The sequence below is a fragment of the Ambystoma mexicanum genome, chromosome 13 (genome assembly GCF_040938575.1).
Source record: "Ambystoma mexicanum isolate Mex_15411 chromosome 13, UKY_AmexF1_1, whole genome shotgun sequence".
In the NCBI taxonomy this organism is placed as follows: Eukaryota; Metazoa; Chordata; class Amphibia; order Caudata; family Ambystomatidae; genus Ambystoma; species Ambystoma mexicanum.
In genome coordinates this window covers 375,275,933-375,294,227 of record NC_090938.1, presented here as the reverse complement: position 1 = coordinate 375,294,227, position 18,295 = coordinate 375,275,933, and the positions used below count along the sequence as shown (strand labels likewise).

At 49.3% G+C, this 18,295-nt stretch overlaps 1 protein-coding gene across 3 annotated transcripts in view; it reads left to right on the top strand.

Moving 5' to 3' along the window:
- ACIN1 (apoptotic chromatin condensation inducer 1) overlaps positions 1-18,295 on the top strand; it is a 422,281-nt gene that overhangs the window by 224,380 nt on the left and 179,606 nt on the right. For all 3 annotated transcript variants that reach the window (XR_011282974.1, XM_069633916.1, XM_069633915.1), the window contains exon 6: positions 14,299-14,446. Coding sequence is in view for 2 of the 3 variants with exons in the window: in XM_069633916.1 (XP_069490017.1) it covers positions 14,299-14,446 (148 nt within the window). In the remaining variant the exon portion in view is untranslated. The remainder of the gene's footprint in view (positions 1-14,298; positions 14,447-18,295) is intronic.

The following is an 18,295-nucleotide window of genomic DNA, read 5'->3' as shown; positions in this document are numbered from 1 at the left end:
CGCTGCTTGCCTCTCGATCACAAAGAGGAGGGTTGCACGGCTTGTCGGCTTCTTAAGCCAAAGACTCTAAAAGACAGTAGGGTCAAGAGGTGGGCGGCCTACGCTATGTCGAAGGCCGATTCTTCACCCGCCGCTGCTACCACCGACAGTGACGAGGAAAGTGATAACACGACCTCTGCTACGGAAGTCGTAGACCCCTCTAAAGAGCGCTCGCGCTGTTCGTCGTCTGTCCCCGGCCCCGACGGGCTCGGCTCACGCCCTGCTTATGGGGATGAACACCCCGGCGACACTGACGCACACGATACCACACATAAGCACACAACCCATGGCTCTTATTCGTCGAAGACGAAGAAAGCATCAGCGCCCAAGGAGACGCAGGTTCCACCGGCGGCCTCCTCGGACCGTTCAGGTTCGAAGCCCCTCTTGCAGCCGCGACCAGCGACTGGGCTTTCGGCAAATAAGGGCGCCGCCCCCAAACCATCGGCCGGCGCGCACCAGCAGAGAGCGCACGCCGCTGTAGAACGGTCGACACCCGTAATGTCGAAACCACAGCCCTCCTCTGACCAACGAGTCGCAGAGAGCTTGTCGAAGATCGTTGTAGCCGACGCCCAGAAGCGTACGCCGAAAGACACGTCGAGCGCTACGCAGAGGTCGAAAGACATGCCGAAAAAGCCAGAAGAAAGACCGGGACTACCCCCTTCAGTCGGGGGGGGGGGGACCCCCAGCACACCGGAAGGCTTTTCGGAAGGCGACGGGACACTTTCCTCGACGTTATGGGAGAGGTCAAGCCGTTTTCAGCTAGATGACACTAATTTTCCCCCGCTAGACCGCTCAGGGGTACCCCATGAAACCATGGAAAGGCTCCATCTCTGCATGGAGAGAATGGAGAGGTTTATGAAGACCCAGAACCCTCCCACTCCCAAGAGAACAAGAGAAGGGCCTCAGGAGGACCCCAGGGCCAAATATCCGAGACTAGTCAATCCCCAGCAGGACACAGCCTCAGACTGCCATAATGTGTATGACCTCACTGGTGAGGAACAATACTTGGAGGAGGTGGATGATTTTGTGGACGATGAAGAGGGACAGAACCAGGAGGAAGGTCTGGAAGACAGCCCAGACATGGTAGGAGAAGGCTTCGGAGAAAATCCAGAAGAAGGACCTTCTCATCCCTGGCAATCCCCATCAGTATATTCGGACACTGATGTCCTGAACCTAAATCCTCCTGACAATTCACCTGTTAGAAACACGTCTCCCATTGACGATCAGCCCACATTCAATGCCCTGTTGCGCAGAGCAGCAGCACATTTTGAACTGGACACTGGGGAGATCTCTCCTGAAATACTTTGTGGAAAGAGTAATTAAGGAGAAACCCCCAGTCAGCCAGACCATTCCCCTCCTCGCTTCAGTGAAGAGAAGAATCATCCCTTCGCTATCCACACCTGCACTAATCAGAGGAGTTAATCCAAGAATTGAAAAACTTTTCACTCCTTCACCCTCAGACCCGCTGTACATCAGGGGACATTCCATTCCGGATTCCCTTGTAGTAACTAATATAAGGAAGAGGGCCGGGGTGCCGCTGTCCACCAGCGAGGCACCACCTGACAAGGAGGACAAGAGGTTATATGCCCTTGCAAAGAGAGTCACATCCTCGGCTGCCTTTTCGGCAAGAATTGTGAACAACAATTCTTTGCTAGCTAGCTACGCGGACGCGCAGTGGGCCAAACTGTGCAAAGACGCCGAAGAAGCGCCGGAACCACTACGTACACGCCTGCTATCAACTATTGGCGAAGGAACCCAGGTCAACCAGAGTATTGTAAAGAACTCTCTGGATGCTGCAGAGACAGCGGGACGTTCCCTGGTTCAGGGAATACTCCTAAAACGCCATGTATGGCTGCGCAACTCAGGGTTCAAACCGGAGACACAGGCGTCTTTAATAAATAAACCTGTTGAAGACTCAAACCTCTTCGGGAAAGCGGTGGATGAGGCTCTGGAGATGGCTAAAAAAGAGTTCGATACTATCAAAACTCTTGACCAGATCTCTAAGCCCACTACCAGACGCGGCTATGGCAACAAACGCTTTTTTCGTGGCCAACGCCAACAGCAGAATCAGCAGCAACAGTACCCTGCCACCAATTACCAGACCAATAGTGGGCAGTACAGCCAAAGAGGCCAGCGCCGGGGAAAAGGGAGAGGTCGAGGGTCCACCCCCAGAGGCTCCCAAGCCCCCAACAACACCAAGTGACGCGAAGATTCGCGTCCCCTCCCATGCAACACCGGTCGGGGGCCGGATAACATCCTTTCTTCCAGCATGGGAGGGAATAACGTCAGACCGCTGGGTACTTTCCACCGTAGCCCACGGATACTGCATCGAATTCAACAGTTCCCCAACATACAGATCCCCGAGGGGACGACGCATGACACCGTAACACCTTTCCATCCTTCTCCAAGAAGTACAACTACTGCTGGAAAAAAGGAGCCATAGAGGTCGTGCCTCTATCTCAGGTAACGGAAGGTATTTATTCAGTGTACTTCCTTGTACCCAAAAAGGATCTAACCATGCGCCCTGTATTAGATTTGCGCCCAGCGAACCAGTTTATCAAACCCCAGAAGTTTCGTATGGTGACCTTACAGGAAGTGATCCCACTGCTATCACAGGGAGATTACATGACAACATTGGACATGAAAGATGCATACTTTCATATTTTAATGTTGCCAGCGCACAGAAGATACCTCAGGTTCATGATAGAGGGCAAACACTACCAGTTCAGAGTGCTACCCTTCGGCATAGCATCAGCACCAAGGGTATTCACGAAGGTACTGGCAGTGGCAGCGGCCCACCTGCGCAGGTTGTCCATCCCAGTTTACCCTTACCTCGACGACTGGCTCATAACGGGATTCTTACGAAACATGCTTCTCCAATACCCAAAAGACTGTAGATCTTTTGTTCCAGTTGGGCTTCTCCATCAACGAAAAGAAGTCCAGCCTAGACCCCAGCCAAATCAAACAATTCCTAGGGGCTCTAATTCAAACAAAGGACGGCCTCGTCTTCCCCTCCAACAAGAGGATCCAAAACATGCTGTTTCAGATCCCTCAATATGTGACCGGTCGAGAGGTGACGGTACGCAAAGCAATGCGCTTGCTAGGGCTGATGGCGTCGTGTATTTATTTGGTACCTCACGTGCGCCTGCGCCCTATGCAAGAGTGGCTCAACAGCCAGTGGTGTCAGGCCAGCGGACTATGGGACGATCTAGTGGTGGTCTCGCAGGCCTTGGTTCTCTCGCTACGGTGGTGGACAAAGGAAAACCTGGAAAGAGGGAAACCCTTTGCCACACCCGCGGCGGAAGCCACTCTAACCACAGACGCATCCCTCACAGGATGGGGGGGCTCACCTATCCCATCAGACTGCTCACGGAGTGTGGACTCTGAACGTAGCATCCAAACACATAAATCTACTGGAGCTTCTAGCTGTGTTCAAGGCGCTAAAAGCCTTCCAGGAACACCTACAAGGCAAGACTGTGTTGGTCCTTACAGACCGCACCACAGCCATGTACTACATCAACAAGCAGGGGGGCACCCACTCTCCACGACTGTCCAAACTGGCCCAAAATATATGGAAGTGGGCTCTCAAACAAAACATGTTCCTACTGTCACAACATGTACCAGGGGAACTCAATCTGCTGGCAGACAAACTCAGCAGAGATTTCCCTCTGCCCGAAGAGTACGAATGGCGACTGCACGAAGACATCGTCTTCACACAATGGGGATTCCCAGAAATAGACCTATTCGCAACCCTGGAGAACTCACAATGCCTAAGTTACGCCTCCAGGTACCCCCAGAACCAATCCAAGGGGAACGGTCTGTCGATGCAATGGTCAGGGAAATTTGTTTACGCTTTTCCCCCGACTCCCCTTCTCAACAAGGTGGTGCACAAGATGCACCAGGAACAAGTGACCATGATACTGGTGGCCCCAATGTGGGCCCGACAGCCCTGGTTTGCTCACTTGATGGAGATGTCTCTATCTCCCCCAGTGAAACTCCCCTGCCCGTACAACATGCTGTCACAAGACAAGGGCAGGACTCTGCATCCATGCCCCCAGAACATGAACTTAGCAGCTTGGCTCCTGAGATCATAGAATTCGGACATCTACAGCTCCCGCAGAGATGCATGGACATCCTCAGGGAAGCCAGAAAACCTAACACTCGCCACTGCTATTCTAGCAAGTGGAAGAGATTTGTCATCTGGTGCAGAGGAAAAACCATCAACCCGATTGACTGCTCTCCCACACATATTGTTCTATACCTGACCCACTTATTGGATTCCGGTCTAGTGTTCAATTCCATTAAAGTCCACCTAGCGGCACTTTCTGCATACACCACTTCCCAACTCAAGGTGTCGTGGTGGAAGATCCCTGTTATAAAGGCCTTCATGGAGGGAGTAAAGAGAATACACCCCCCGATAGCTGACCCAGCTTCCGGATGGGACCTTAACGTGGTACTTACCAGACTCATGGGCTCACCATTCGAACCCATGCACAAAGCATCTCTTAAAGACCTCCCTCTTAAGACTCCTTTTTTAATAGCTATCACCTCCATCAGGATAGTAAGTGAACTACAGGCTCTTTCTGTTCTAGACCCCTTCGTTACAGTTCACAGAGATAAGGTGGTTCTACGCACGCACCCAAGGTTTGCTCTGAAAATCATCTCGAAATTCCATGTAAACCAATCTATAGAACTGCCAATGTTCTTTCAAAATCCTTCCAACTTGTGAGAAAAAAAAACTCTGCACACACTAGATGTGCGCAGAGCGGTCATGTTCTACATGGAAAGAACCAGACCACTGAGGAAGACTAATCAGTTCTTCGTCTCGGTGGCAGCAGGAAGAGAAGGGGATGCAGTTTCAAAGTCCACTATTTCTAGATGGATTGTTCAATGCATCACTCTCTGCTATACTCTTGCTAAGAGAGAACTGCCCTTTAAGCCAAGAGCACACTACTCAAGGCACAGGGGCGTCCATAGCATTCATTGCAAATGTTCCCCTTGAGTCCATCTGCAAAGCGGCTACCTGGAGTTCTGTGCACACCTTTACAAAACACTGTCTAGATGCACACTCGAGATCTGACTCCCAGGTGGGACAGGCAGTATTAAGACATCTTTTCTCTACTGTTCCTTCTCGTAACCCACCGCCAACTCCGGGTACTGCTCGCTAGTCTATGCACAGCATGTGATTCTAAGCAGATTAACAAACATCAGAAGACAATGCATTACTTACCGTAAAAGCATTTCTGATGGTTGTATCTGCTTAGATTCACATGCGCCCACCCTTCCTCCCCGCTCGGATTGAAGGAACATAGACTTCCTTTTATATCTCTCTTTTCTGTACTCACTCACGTCTAGAAGACTCCCTCAGGGCAGAAAAATACAAACGGAGGGACCTCGACGCGTGAGGGATTGTGGGTACAACGCACGTCACTATAGGGATAGTATTTCAGACACGCCTTGTCGATGTCCCTTTTCGACTACGAAAAACAAAATGCAATACCCCGCAGTGACCACTGGATGTCAGACCTATGCACAGCATGTGAATCTAAGCAGATACAACCATCAGAAATGCTTTTACGGTAAGTAATGCGTTGTCATATATATATCACATCCTGTTCATATGGTCCGACATCCAGTGCAGTGGTAACTGCAGAGTATTGCATCTTGTCTTTCGGGGACCGAAAGGGGACGTCGGCATAGGCGTGTCTGTAACACTATCCCTATAGTGACGTGTGGTGTACCCAAATTCCTCACGCGCCGAGGTCCCTCAGATTGTTTTTTTCCGCCCAGATAACTGGTCGCCCTATAGCGGAGCTCTTACTAGAGACATTGTTGATCTTTACCGAATTGTCGGTTTATTCCCAGTTAAGTTACTTCGCCCAACAAGAACATCTTCGTCGAAGACTACAGGGGATTTGTCTACGGCTGTGGATTTCGGCGCCTAAGATCCGGTGGCCGGATTTTCCACGTGGTCGGCCCTCTGGCTGACCTATACAGTAGGGAGAGTGGGGTCGGGGTGGCCATATTGTCGGTATGTCTTTCCTCCTTTCCCCTCTTTTCTCTATTGGTCTGTCCATCCTTCCCTTTGGCTATAGAAAGGACTCCTTTCAGATTCTGCCCTAAGTGTAGGGTCAGATATCCTTGGAAGGACGAACACAGGACGTGTAACGCCTGTCTCCCCCTAGAGTACGACTAGAAGCGGTGTGCGGCGTGCAAACTCCTTCGGCCTAAGACACTTAAGGAGCGCCGTGTAAAGCGGTGGGCCGCGTACGGTATGTCACGCGTGGAACCCCCTTCCCCCCACCGCCATGCCCGCTGAAAGTGACGGGGGTACTGTCACACTCGCCTGATTCCCACGGAGGCGCAGGTCTGGCTTCGAGTGCTGATGCTTCTTCAATGGTGAAGCGCAGGACTCTGAAGATGGACAGGTAGGGCCCCTCTACTCTGGCTTCTCTGGCTCGTAGGAATATTCCCCTGTGCGTGAAAAGGGAGTATTACCTACTGCGGAATAATGCTCAAGCCTCCCACTTCCTTCCAACCCTCCACGATACCCTTCCACGACTCCCCGTGAAGTCTCACCTTAGGGTCTGGAAGGATGAGTTCTCTATCCTGCTTCTGATGCAGGGGCGCATTGAAACCCAGTTACTTCACTGGATTGAGGTTTGATGGAAGTTCAAATAAGCTTGACTATTCAGGTAAGGCGCTGTAAGAGTTCTGTTGCAAGTTCAAAAGTTCAAGCTTAATATAATGTTCATTGTCTTATTGCAGCAAGCGCTAACGCTGATGTCTTTTTCCCCATAGGGGCCGGGGTCCGGAATGCCAGGAAGCGGCAGGACCCGAAATGAAATGGGAATGACCCAACTGGTTAGCATTAGAAGGAAACTGAGCTTTTCCTATTCCCTTCCTTCTCTCACCTTGTGTTCTTGTCTGTTTCTCTCTAGGCACTGGGAAGTGGCTGCGGATCCGGATGATCGCTGCTGAAGATGGAGGTGCCCAGGAAAGGTGAGTGAAATGCAGCGCTGCAGCGATCGAAGCGAAATGCTTTTAAAAATGATGTCTTCCCTTTCAGGATCGTCGGTGTGATGTCTCCGTGATACAGCTTTAGCAGGTAAGGTCTTCTTTCTCCCAAATTCTCTCTTATCTCCCTTTGCAGGTGACCCAGGATGCTGGCAGGCGTGGCTGAAGTCCAGATGCAGGAGCTGACGCGGTGAGCGTCCAGCTGCGAGGAGCAGAACAACGCGAAGAAAGAGTTGCTAATCGGGCGTGGTTTAAATAGCTTTGGAAGAAGTTCCAGGTATGTATCCTTCCACCGATCAGGTATGTATCCTTCCCCGACCACACCCAGTGGAAAGTAGTCCCACAGGTAAAGTAGTTCCATTCAGGCCTCAAGAGGGCCTGGATGTAGCAGCATGGTCTGCATCAGGTAAGTGCACATTGAAACACTTGAACACATGTCTAGCTTTATGAGCCTGGCGCCTAAGGCGCCAGGACAGGGGTCCAACATGAGCCTGGCGCCTAAGGCGCCAGGACTGTGTCCAAAGGGCCCCAGCTTGGGCCCGCTGGCACTTCCCTGGGGGGGGGGGGAGAGAATGATGCCTGCCTCTGTGGTTGCTGGGTCGGACTCGGCTCCTTGGAGGTACGCATCATGACAGGTACTTCGGATGACCAAACGTCTGTTTCGGATGTTATAGACCTCGAGGCGGACGCTTCTAGGTCGGCCACGCCTGTCCCCGACCTCTTAAGGCTTGACTCTGCTCTGGCTACAGGGACAACACCCGGCGACAGGGGCGTACAACCCCTACGCCGATTTCGACGTCTTCGTCGAAAAAGGCGAAAGTGCCAACAGGGCCACTGAAAACTTTGCCGGTTCCCTTGGATCGTTCAGATACAAAGCCTTCCCCGCGTCCGCAGCAGCGTTTTGCGACTGGGCAATCTCAATCGGCTAAGGGCGCTACTCCGAAACCTACACGCGTCGAAGTGTGGGAGCCTGACGCTTCGACGGTCTTGAAGGCCTCACTAGGCCCGAAAACTACGGCTAGGCCTCTACCTAGAAAACCGACCGCTAGGCCCTCTAGCGCTGCGGAAGGTATTACACCTGCCGAAATATCATCGGAGCCATTGTCTCACGACAATTCGGTGACTATAGAAAGCAGCAGCAGAAGAATTATGGCGGCGGTGGGCCTTACTCCGGTTCCGCCTAAAGTTTATGGGACGAGCCGCGGAAAACATTTCGGCGGATTGGGTTCCTGATTCTGATGACGCTTACGAGGATAGTCGAGAGCCTCTTTCCGACACCCTGAGAGACTCCTTTCGAGGTCGCAGTGCAGAGAACGTCGTTTCTTCTCACATATGCCTGTTTGGGTCCTCTAAATGGACTACAGAAAAATTTGAAGGGTGTATGGATCGGCTGGAGCAGATTATCAGTTCTTCTGATCATCCTCCCCCGAAAAGGGCTCGGGTAGACCCTACCCTTCAAATTCAGGAAGATCAGTCTCATGTTTTCCAACAAGAAGACGTGGTCCAGATGGACACATAGACATCTATAATGAAGAAGAAGCTTCTTTTCTGCAAAACTATGTGGAGGACCAACAGGATGCTACGGACAACTGGGAGGAAACCCAGCAGGAAGTTCAGGACCCATGGACACAGCAAGATCAGGACACTGATGTTTTGTGCCTAGACTCTGCTCCGTCCATCCCGGCTCGCCAGGCCTCTCCTGTAGATGACAAAATGGCATTCAACTCCATGTTGAAAAAAGCAGCTGAATACTTTAAAATTGCCACTCAAGAGGCGGTACCTGAGTAGGATTTTGTGGAGGATATCGTTGAGGAAAAACCTCTGGCGTGTCAATTCATCCTCCTCTTTAACTCTGTTAAGAGAAGGGTAGCTCCCTCGTTGGTGTCACCTGCTCAAACACGGGCAGTGAACCCGAGAGTCGAAATTATTTCGCCCTTCCCCTTCCGACCCTCTATACATCAAAGGGCACGCCATCCCAGACTCACTCGTCGTCACTACCGCACGAAAGAGGGCAGGGGTACCCCTTGCCACGGGAGAATCGCCACTGGACAAGGAGTCTAAGCAGCTGTATGCCCTGGGCAAACGTGTCACGTCAGCAGCTGCATACACTACACGGGTTGCTAATAATTCTACTCTATTAGCAAGCTATGCTGATGCCCAGTGGAATTTGCTCCAGGAAGACCTCCAAGAGGTTCCTGGACCCGCCAAGTCAAAGCTTCTCCCCATTGTAACAGAGGGAAGACTAGTCAACCAGAATGTGGTGAAGAACACCCTGGACACTGCGGAAACTGCAGGCAGGTCTCTTGCTCAAGGGACCCTACTGAAAAGACACGCTTGGCTGCGTACATCAGGATTTAGACCTGAGACTCGGGCCTCCCTCATTAATAAACCCATTGAGGAGACTAACCTCTTCGGGAAAGCAGTGGATGAGGCTTTGGAAACAGCCAAGAAGGAGCATGAGACTATAAGGTCTCTGCATCAAATTACACAGAAACCCTCCTCCCAGAGGGGTAATAACTCTCGGCGGTCCTTTCGAGGGCAGCCCGTGCTGGTCAAAACTACGGCACGGGTCACTTCAACACAAATCAAACCTCTGGAAGCCCCACTTACTACCCCTCAAGGGGTCAAACGCGGCAAGGGTAGAGGCAGAGGCCCCAATCCCACAGAAGCACACAGCCTCTGGTCAGAAATGACCACCAAGTCCAGGTCCCCTCCCATGTCACCCCGGTCGAGGGGCGATTAACATCTTTCCTCAGGGCATGGGAGGGGATAACTTCCGACCAGTGCGTCTTAAAGACAGTCGCCCACGGTTACTGCGTGGAATTCGCCTGACCTCCACAGTTCAGACCACCGCGCCTTTCACCGTACCATCTGGGGATCCTGATCCAAGAGGTGGAAGCACTGCTGGGAAAGTTGGCCATAGAAGCCTTCCCTATTCTTCAGGTAAACAAGGTTATTTATTCAGTGTACTTCCTTGTACCCAAAAAGGATCTCACCAAGCGCCCTGTTCTAGACTTGCGCCCAGCGAACAAGTTTATGAAACCCCAGAAGTTTTGCATGGTAACACTGCAGGAGGTGATCCCGTTTCTGAAACAAGGGGACTTCATTGGCAACATTGCACATGCGATGCAAACTTTCATATTTCAATGTTGCCAGCGCACAGGAAATATCTAAGGTTCATGATCCAGGACAGACATTACCAATTCAAGGTACTCCCCTTCAGCATCGCCTCGGCGCCAAGGGTGTTTACCAAAGTCCTGGCAGTGGCAGCTGCACACCTGCGCAGACTATCCGTCCCAGTTTACCCTTACCTCGAAGACTGGCTCATCACGGGGGACTCGTTCGATGCTTGTTTTTCAAACACCCAAAAAACAGTAGATCTCTTCTTCAGCCTGGGTTTCTCAATCAACGAAAAAGAAATCCAGTTTAGTCCCCAGCCAAGTAAAACAATTTCTGTGGGCTCTGATTCAGACGGAAGACTGTCTCGTCTTCTCCTCCAGCGAGAGGGTTGAGAACATGCTTTCTCAGATCCCTCAATATGTAGCCAGTCGGGAGGTGATGGTACGCAAAGCCATGCGTTTGCGAGGGGTGATGGCGTCATGCATATACTTGGTTCCCCACAGGCGGCTGCACATGCGTCCCATGCAAGAGTGGCTCAACAGCCAGGTGTCAGGCCAGCGGACAATGGGAAGATCTGTTAGTTGGCTCGCAAGCCCTCGTTCTGTCTCTGCAGTGGTGGTCAAGAGAAAACCCCTTGAAGGGGAAGACCTTCACCACCTCTGCAGTGGAAGCCACTCTCACGACAGATGCATCTCTCACAGGGTGGGGAGCTCATCTGCTTCAGCAGACAGCACACAGTTTGATCCCCTAAAGTAGCGTCCAACCATATAAACTTACTGGAGCTGTTAGCGGTGTTCAAAGCTTTGAAAGCCTTTCAGGTGCAACTGCAGGGGAAGACAGTGCTGATTCTAACGACAGCACTACAGCTATGCATTACCTGAACAAACAGGGGGGCACTCACTCTCCAAGGCTATCCAAGCTGTCCCAGAACATTTGGATATGGGCTCTCGGACACAAGATGTTTCTGTTGTCCCAACATGTTCCAGGGGAACTCAATCTTCTAGCAGACGTAATCGGCAGAGATTTCCCTCTGCCCGAAGAATACGAATGGCGACTGCACAAAGACATGGTGTCCAACGTCTTCGCAGAATGGGGTTTCCCAGAGATCGACCTGTTTGCTACTCAGGCGACCACCCAATGCCAAGACTACGCCTCCAGGTACCCCCAGAACCGATCCAGGGGGAACAGTCTCTGGATAACATGGTCGGGGAAATTTGTCTACGCTTCCCCCCCCCCCGACTCCCCTGCTCAACAAGATAGTGCACAAGATGCACCAGGAACCGGTTACCATGATACTGGTGGCCCCCATGTGGGCCCGCCAAACCTTGTTCGCTCACCTGATGGAAATGTCCCTCTCCCTACCAGTCAAGCTACCCTGCCCTTACAACATGTTGTCTCAGGACAGGGGGGGGTGGGGGGAAGACCCTACACCCATGCCCACAAACTCTGAACTTAGCAGCCTGGCTCCTGAGATATAGTTTGGACACCTGCAACTCCCTCAGAGGGGCATGGACATACTGAGGGACGCGAGAAAACCTAATACACGTCATTGCTATGCCAGCAAATGGAAACGTTTTGTTATCTGGTGCAATTCCAAGGGCGTCAATCCCATCGATTGCTCACCCTCACACATTGTGCTGTATCTAACCCACCTGTTGGACACTGGGTTAGTCTTCAATTCCTTAAAGGTTCATCTGGCTGCTCTGTCAGCCTACACCACATCACAACAAAAGGTATTGTGGTGGAAACAACCGGTGATTAAAGCCTTTATGGAAGGGGTTAAGAGGATTTATCCTCCCCTCTCACCCAGCCCCTGGATGGGATCTGAATGTGATTTTGACCAGGTTCATGGGAGCTCCCTTTGAGCCTATGCATAAAGCAAGTCTGAAAGACCTGACTCATAAGACAGCCTTCCTAGTGGCTATCAGTTCTATCAGAAGGATTAGCGAACTACAGGCTTTCTGTCTTAGACCCCTTTGTTACAGTCCACAAAGATAAGGTAGTTCTGCGCACACAACCCAGGTTTGCGCCTAAATTCATCTCGTAGTTCCACGTGAACCAATTAATCGAACTACCCACTTTCTTCCAGAACCCTACTAACATGGACGAAAGAAGCCTTCACACACTAGATGTGCGCAGGGCAGTCATGTTTTACCTAGAAAGAACTAAACCACTAAGGAAGACTAAACAATTCTTCGTTTCAGTGGCAGTTGGTAAAGAAGGGGATCCTGTCTCTAAATCGGTTATCTCAAGGTGGATTGTCAAATGCAACTTAAATGGGGAGGAAACCCGGTATACGTTTAACTAAATAGGTTAGCAACGTATACTCTGTAAGTCTGGGAGGACAAAGATCCGTGTTTAAAGAGGAGACAGAGCTATAGTGTAGATGCCACACATATAAAGAGCTCCCATTGGGAGAGCCACAGAGGGACCAGTCGTGGTTAAAATGATAAACATCAGATTTAATAGAATTATGACCTAAAAAGTGATTAAATAGTGTGGTCCACAGTACATACAATTCATAAACATTTTAACATATATCAAACAGTCGTTACGTGATAAGCTAGGATTAGCTAATTGAAAGTGTATCAAAAACAGGGATACACTCAACATCAAGAGGTACGCTTTACAGAAAGTGCAACGTACTCTACAGTAATTAGAATCAGTATGTCAAAAACTTAATAACTCTGGTGACAGTACAGAGTATTAGCGTGTGTGGCATCTACACTATAGCTCTGTCTCCTCTTTAAACACGGATTGTCAAATGCATCACACTGTTACACTCTTGCTAAGAGGGAACTGCCCTTCAAGCCTAGAGCACATTCTACTAGAGGCACTGGGGCATCCATAGCATTCATTGCAAATGTTCCTCTTGAGCCCATTTGCAGAGCGGCAACCTGGAGTTCTGTACACACCTTTACAAAACACTATTGCCTAGACACTCATTCTAGGTCTGATTCTCAGGTGGGATAAGCAGCACTAAGACCTCTTTTCTCTACTGTTCCTTCTCACAACCCATCTCCAACTCCGGGTACTGCTCGCTAGTCTATGCACAGCATGTGATTCTAAGCAGATTAACCAGCATCAGAAGACATGCATTACTTACTGTAATAACATTTCTGATTATTGTATCTGCTTAGATTCACATGCACCCTCCCTACCTCCCCGCTCCGGGTGGAAGGAACATGGACGTCTTACTACTTTCTCTCTTTATGTACTCACTCACTATAGCCTTGGGCTCCCTCATGGCAGAAAAAATAAAATCGGAGGGACCTCGGCGCGTGAGGAATTTTGGGTATACCACACGTCACGATAGGGATAGTGTTACAGACACGCCTATGCCGACGTCCCCATTCGGCCCCCGAAAGATAAGATGCAATACTCTGTGGTTACCACTGGATGTCAGACCATATGCACAGCATGTGAATCTAAGTATATACAATCATCAGAAATGCTATTACGGTAGCTAATGCATATATTTAAAAAATTCATGCTGGGTTCTCACGCCCCCCCTGGGATGCGGCTGCGGACCCCTGCAGGGTCGTGCCCCACAGTTTGAAAACCGCTGTGTTAGGCCTATTGTGATCTTTTTGGCTGGTCCCTCCTTGGTGTGTGCCTGGTAAAATTTGAAACATTTCAGAAAAATGTCCTCTTGTTGTTCAGCCACTAGCCTCTCAATTATCTTTGAGTGGAAATGAACAGCACATCTCCCCAAACGTGCATGATTCAATAGATGGATAAACTTTAAATTGCACTATGAGATCGAACTTGGCTCTAGAATAGTGGTCAAAAACTTTCTTTTTATAGGAAAAAGGCAAATCTGTCATTGGATGGTTGCAGTCTGCCCGATAACCCCTCACATCCTAAGGGTTGAGCTTTGGCTGCTCTGCCACACTACCAATTACAGAGCCTGGTGAAACTCTAGGAAATCTCGATCTAAAGACCTACCCATAGACACGGAAAGGGTTCAAGGACAATTTCCCAACAGGCACACTGTAGAATGCATATCTACCTCTGTCATGTTGGGGGTACATAGGGCATCTGAAGATGCCTAATTAAAATATCCACAAAGTGTGCAATGGTTTATTAGCTTGATGGCTTATTTCTTTTTTCCTTCTGCAGGTAGTACAGCCTGAGGTTCAGGAGAATGGCCAGACAGTTGAAGAGGAGAAGGAACCAGAAGAAGAGCCTCGTCCTCGGCCTCCTCCACCACCGGAAATACCCATGGAAACGGAGGTCCAGCCCACTATAGAGCCAGAAGTTCAGAAAGGTAAGTGGTCTTCTCCGACTGAGATGGTTTTGGCTGGCGGTGCCAGATAATTGTGGCTTTCTGCATTTGAGCTCTTCCGCCAGTGATTTTTCAGCTAGAAGTGGGCAAGCCTGTAAATATATGGGAGAGTCTAGCCAGCCAGAGCTGAGTGGGAACTTGGCACTAAGAGCCAAACTATGGGCCAAGCGATTGGAATAAATAAGTTTACATTAACCTAATATTTTGTAAATCAAGTGACATAAAAAAGTTGATCATCCCTGTAATATACTTTCTGGGGCTTGTGAATATACTTGGATTTGAGTGCTGTGTATATTCTGCCATCTAGTGGTTGTCTCAGAGTATTACATATTTTCCGAAATCGAGAAACTGCACCTCGACCGGGTGTGACACTATCTATCCTGTGTGTACAAGGACCCACAATCCTTCACGCATCAACGTCCTCGTGGTTTTTGTATTTTCTTCTGCCATTGGTAGCCAGTAACTTCAAAACAGAGCTCTTTTTCAGTGTCCTTTTTGTCCCAAGATTGGCAGATTTGAGTCCAAGGCTTACACAGATGACTCAGAGTGAGAGCGCCCGCTACAACACCAGGGCATACAGTAGGGAGAGCAGGGGGGAGGGGATTTATTCATTTCCGGGGTTTCACATTTTTTGGACTCTCATCCTTTGCATCGTCCACCATCTAGTGGTTGGTTCATAGTATAACATTTGTTTTTTCCAAGTTAAAAAAAAAGACGTCAACAGGGGTGTTCCTGTCACACTATCCTCAGTTTCTCTGCCCCCCCCCCTTCCCTCCCATTTGTTGACTGCAAAGCTCTTTTGCTGAGATTGTTGACACAATCGTACGTGGGCATGAACTTCAACATCGAAGTATTGTCTGATGCAATCAGTAGGGATAGTGGGTTTGGGGGGGGGGCACATCCATTTTTAATGCACTACAGGCTTGGATAATTCCTTTGCCCCTTCTCATTCCGCTTAGGCTAGTGCCAAATCCCTGAGGCACACATGGAGAAAACACTTACATGCTGCCCAAGGTGTCATTTGAAATTTCCCTGGAGAAAGCCCACACAAGGTGTTTATTGGATATTTATAAGACACTTATACAAGACAGTGTTTCAAAGCGTGTTCAGGCACGGGGGGAAGGGAACAAGGGAGCAAGTAAACAATTAAATTGACAATGAATAAAGAGAAACTGGCAACGGTCCTACTAGGCCTTGTGACATTCGGAGCGTGCAAGTGCAGTGAAAATAAAGGAAAAAAGAGGTGGGTTAAGTGCTATTACGGCCCGCAGGGGAGGAAGTGCTAGTGCTGCCCGTAGGAGGGGCTGGGGTGGGCAACAAGAAGGTGCATGGGCAGAGACATCCCAGGCAACGAGTTGTCTCCCAAGGGACCATGCTAAAGACAGCTGCCAGGTGTTAGGACTGATTTTCTTTTTGCTGGCCTGGTGAAGAGATGCATAAAAGGGCAACCTATATTGTGACGGGGGACAACTCTGGGGCACTGTAGCCAAACAAGTTCAAGGTACCAGTGACGAGAGGTCTAGGTTAAGCCTCAAGTGGTGGTGAGTTTCCAAAGGGTCCACAATGAGTACACACAATGGGAATCCCAAATTACACTTCGACAGTATGTATAAAAATAGTTATTTATGGCCAAATATCACTGAGAAATTACTATAACAGGTAGAAGTATCACACAACACTAATAAATTAAATTTCTGAGGTTTGTTAATCTGCTTAGAATCACATGCTGTGCATATAGTCCGACATCCAGTGGTAACTGCAGAGTATTGCATCTTGTCTTTCGAGGATTGAAAGAGGACGTCGACATGGACGTGCCTGTGTTAGCGAGATAAATGTGCTAATTCCCTTCACCTTAGACCCCGGCAACTTTGCTAGATTTTGAGGACTTGATTTTTTTTTTGCCTGGAAAGAGTGTGAGCCTTTTTTCCCCACTCATGTATTTTGATGTGTGTTTTACTCTTGTGTTCTTTGATTATGGAGTTTTAGATAACTCCTTAGGCATCATCTTTTCATGGTGTTACACAGCACCTTCAGTGCAGTGACACAGGGTTGTCTTTTAGACTTCCAAAATGTTTAAATACCTTCTCTGGGATAAACTACTGTTCCCCAGAGAATGTAAAGTGAAATTAACTTTACTAGTCTTTCCAAATTCCTAGACCCAGCACACACTATTGGAGTGCTGGAGGGGTTACATAGTATCCCGTGTCTAAATACTCATGTAGCAATCAAATGCTATCCTTTCCTATTGAAAAAGGTTGGTGGCAGTGGTTTTACCATGATTTTTCCCGACCGCGAACACCCGTAGCTAAAAAACGCAAGATGGCGCCTTAAAGCCCTTTGTTTAAACGGGTCCCAGTCTTCTTTTTTCGCCATTTCTTTTTGGAAAGGTCCTTCCGGAGTGTCTCTGCGCACCATACCAGGTTGGTTCCCTTTGTTCGTACGCCTTTGGCGGGCTTCAGGACTGAAGACCACCTCTGGGGCCGGAGTTATCTGGGCTGGACAGGAAGTGAGGGAGGTGCCCGAAACTCCCTGTGCTTACTCTCCTAGGAGACCCAAATGCATTCTGGCGTGATTGGCAGGCTGACTGTCCGGCAAGGACAGCCACCCTGCTGGGTGAATGACAGATAGGCTGGAATGAAAGGGAGAAAACTGTTTAAAAGGCGTGTCTCTTGGACTGGAAAGCAGTCGACCACTGGAACGAAAGAACCGAAGACGAGCTGGAAGAGGACGGCTGCTGAAACTCCTGGATCGTTTATTTGCCCGGTGAAGCCCTACTGCCGGTCCGAATTGCCAAGTTCATCTCGACAGAGAAGCCCCTTCAAGGACGACTTCTTCCATTGAGTTGCTGGGACCAATCAACTCCTAAGCCACCTGGATACCATGGTCGGAGCTGGTTAGAATTAACCAGGGGGGAGGACACCAGCTTGTGTGCTTGAAGACAGCTACTCGAACCAAAGATCTACCATTTACCAGCTTGTTTGACCAGTCCCTGTGCAGTGCAGAAGTCCCCCGACGTCCTCCCTCTTGTCCCCACGACTGAGGCTCAGGAACAGCGTGATCCGCAGGAGCTGCCGGGAACCAACGTCTTCAGCTGCATCTTTTCTTCATATTAAGGTACTGTGCCAACCCTATTGAGAGAACTTGCCTCTCGTGGTTAAAGTTCGTGGAACTTTACCAACTTGCAGGCCTAATCAGCTAATGACCCAACATATGATTCTTTTTCGTACAAACGACTTCTGAGAACTTTGGCAAAGACTTTACCGTTTAATACAAGAACTGCGCTTTCCCATCCAAGACACTAGCCCATTGACTTTGGCCTAGGCCTATTGAACTGAATCGAGTCCTCTAGTGAACTGAAACTATTTGCACTGCCTAAGAAAGTATTTGTGATCTATTAACGTGTGCCTTTTTACATTAAAAGTAACTGAACTGCCATTTTGCTCCTATTTCAGGGGAGCCTAATTTACTCAAACGTATTGGTTCAGTATTGAAGTGTTAGTGCATAATATTAAGTTGCCTCCTTCTAGTGAATATTTTCTAAATGACTGTAATAAATTAATGTTTACCAAGAAACCTTGAGTGGAAGTGTCTACTTGAACCACTGTGATTGTAAGACCTCTGTGTAACATCCTTGTACTGCTCACATTCCCTCTTGAGATAAGCCGGGCTGCTCAGCTCGCTGCCAAAAACTGTGTAGTACAGACTTGTACCAAAGGTTTATTTTGCTTACACCTGTAGTCCTAATTGTATGTGGTGGTCCCAGAGGGTACTGCATGCAATTCTGCCTAACAGAGAGATGTTGTGCTCTTCTGTTGATGCTTACAGAACCAG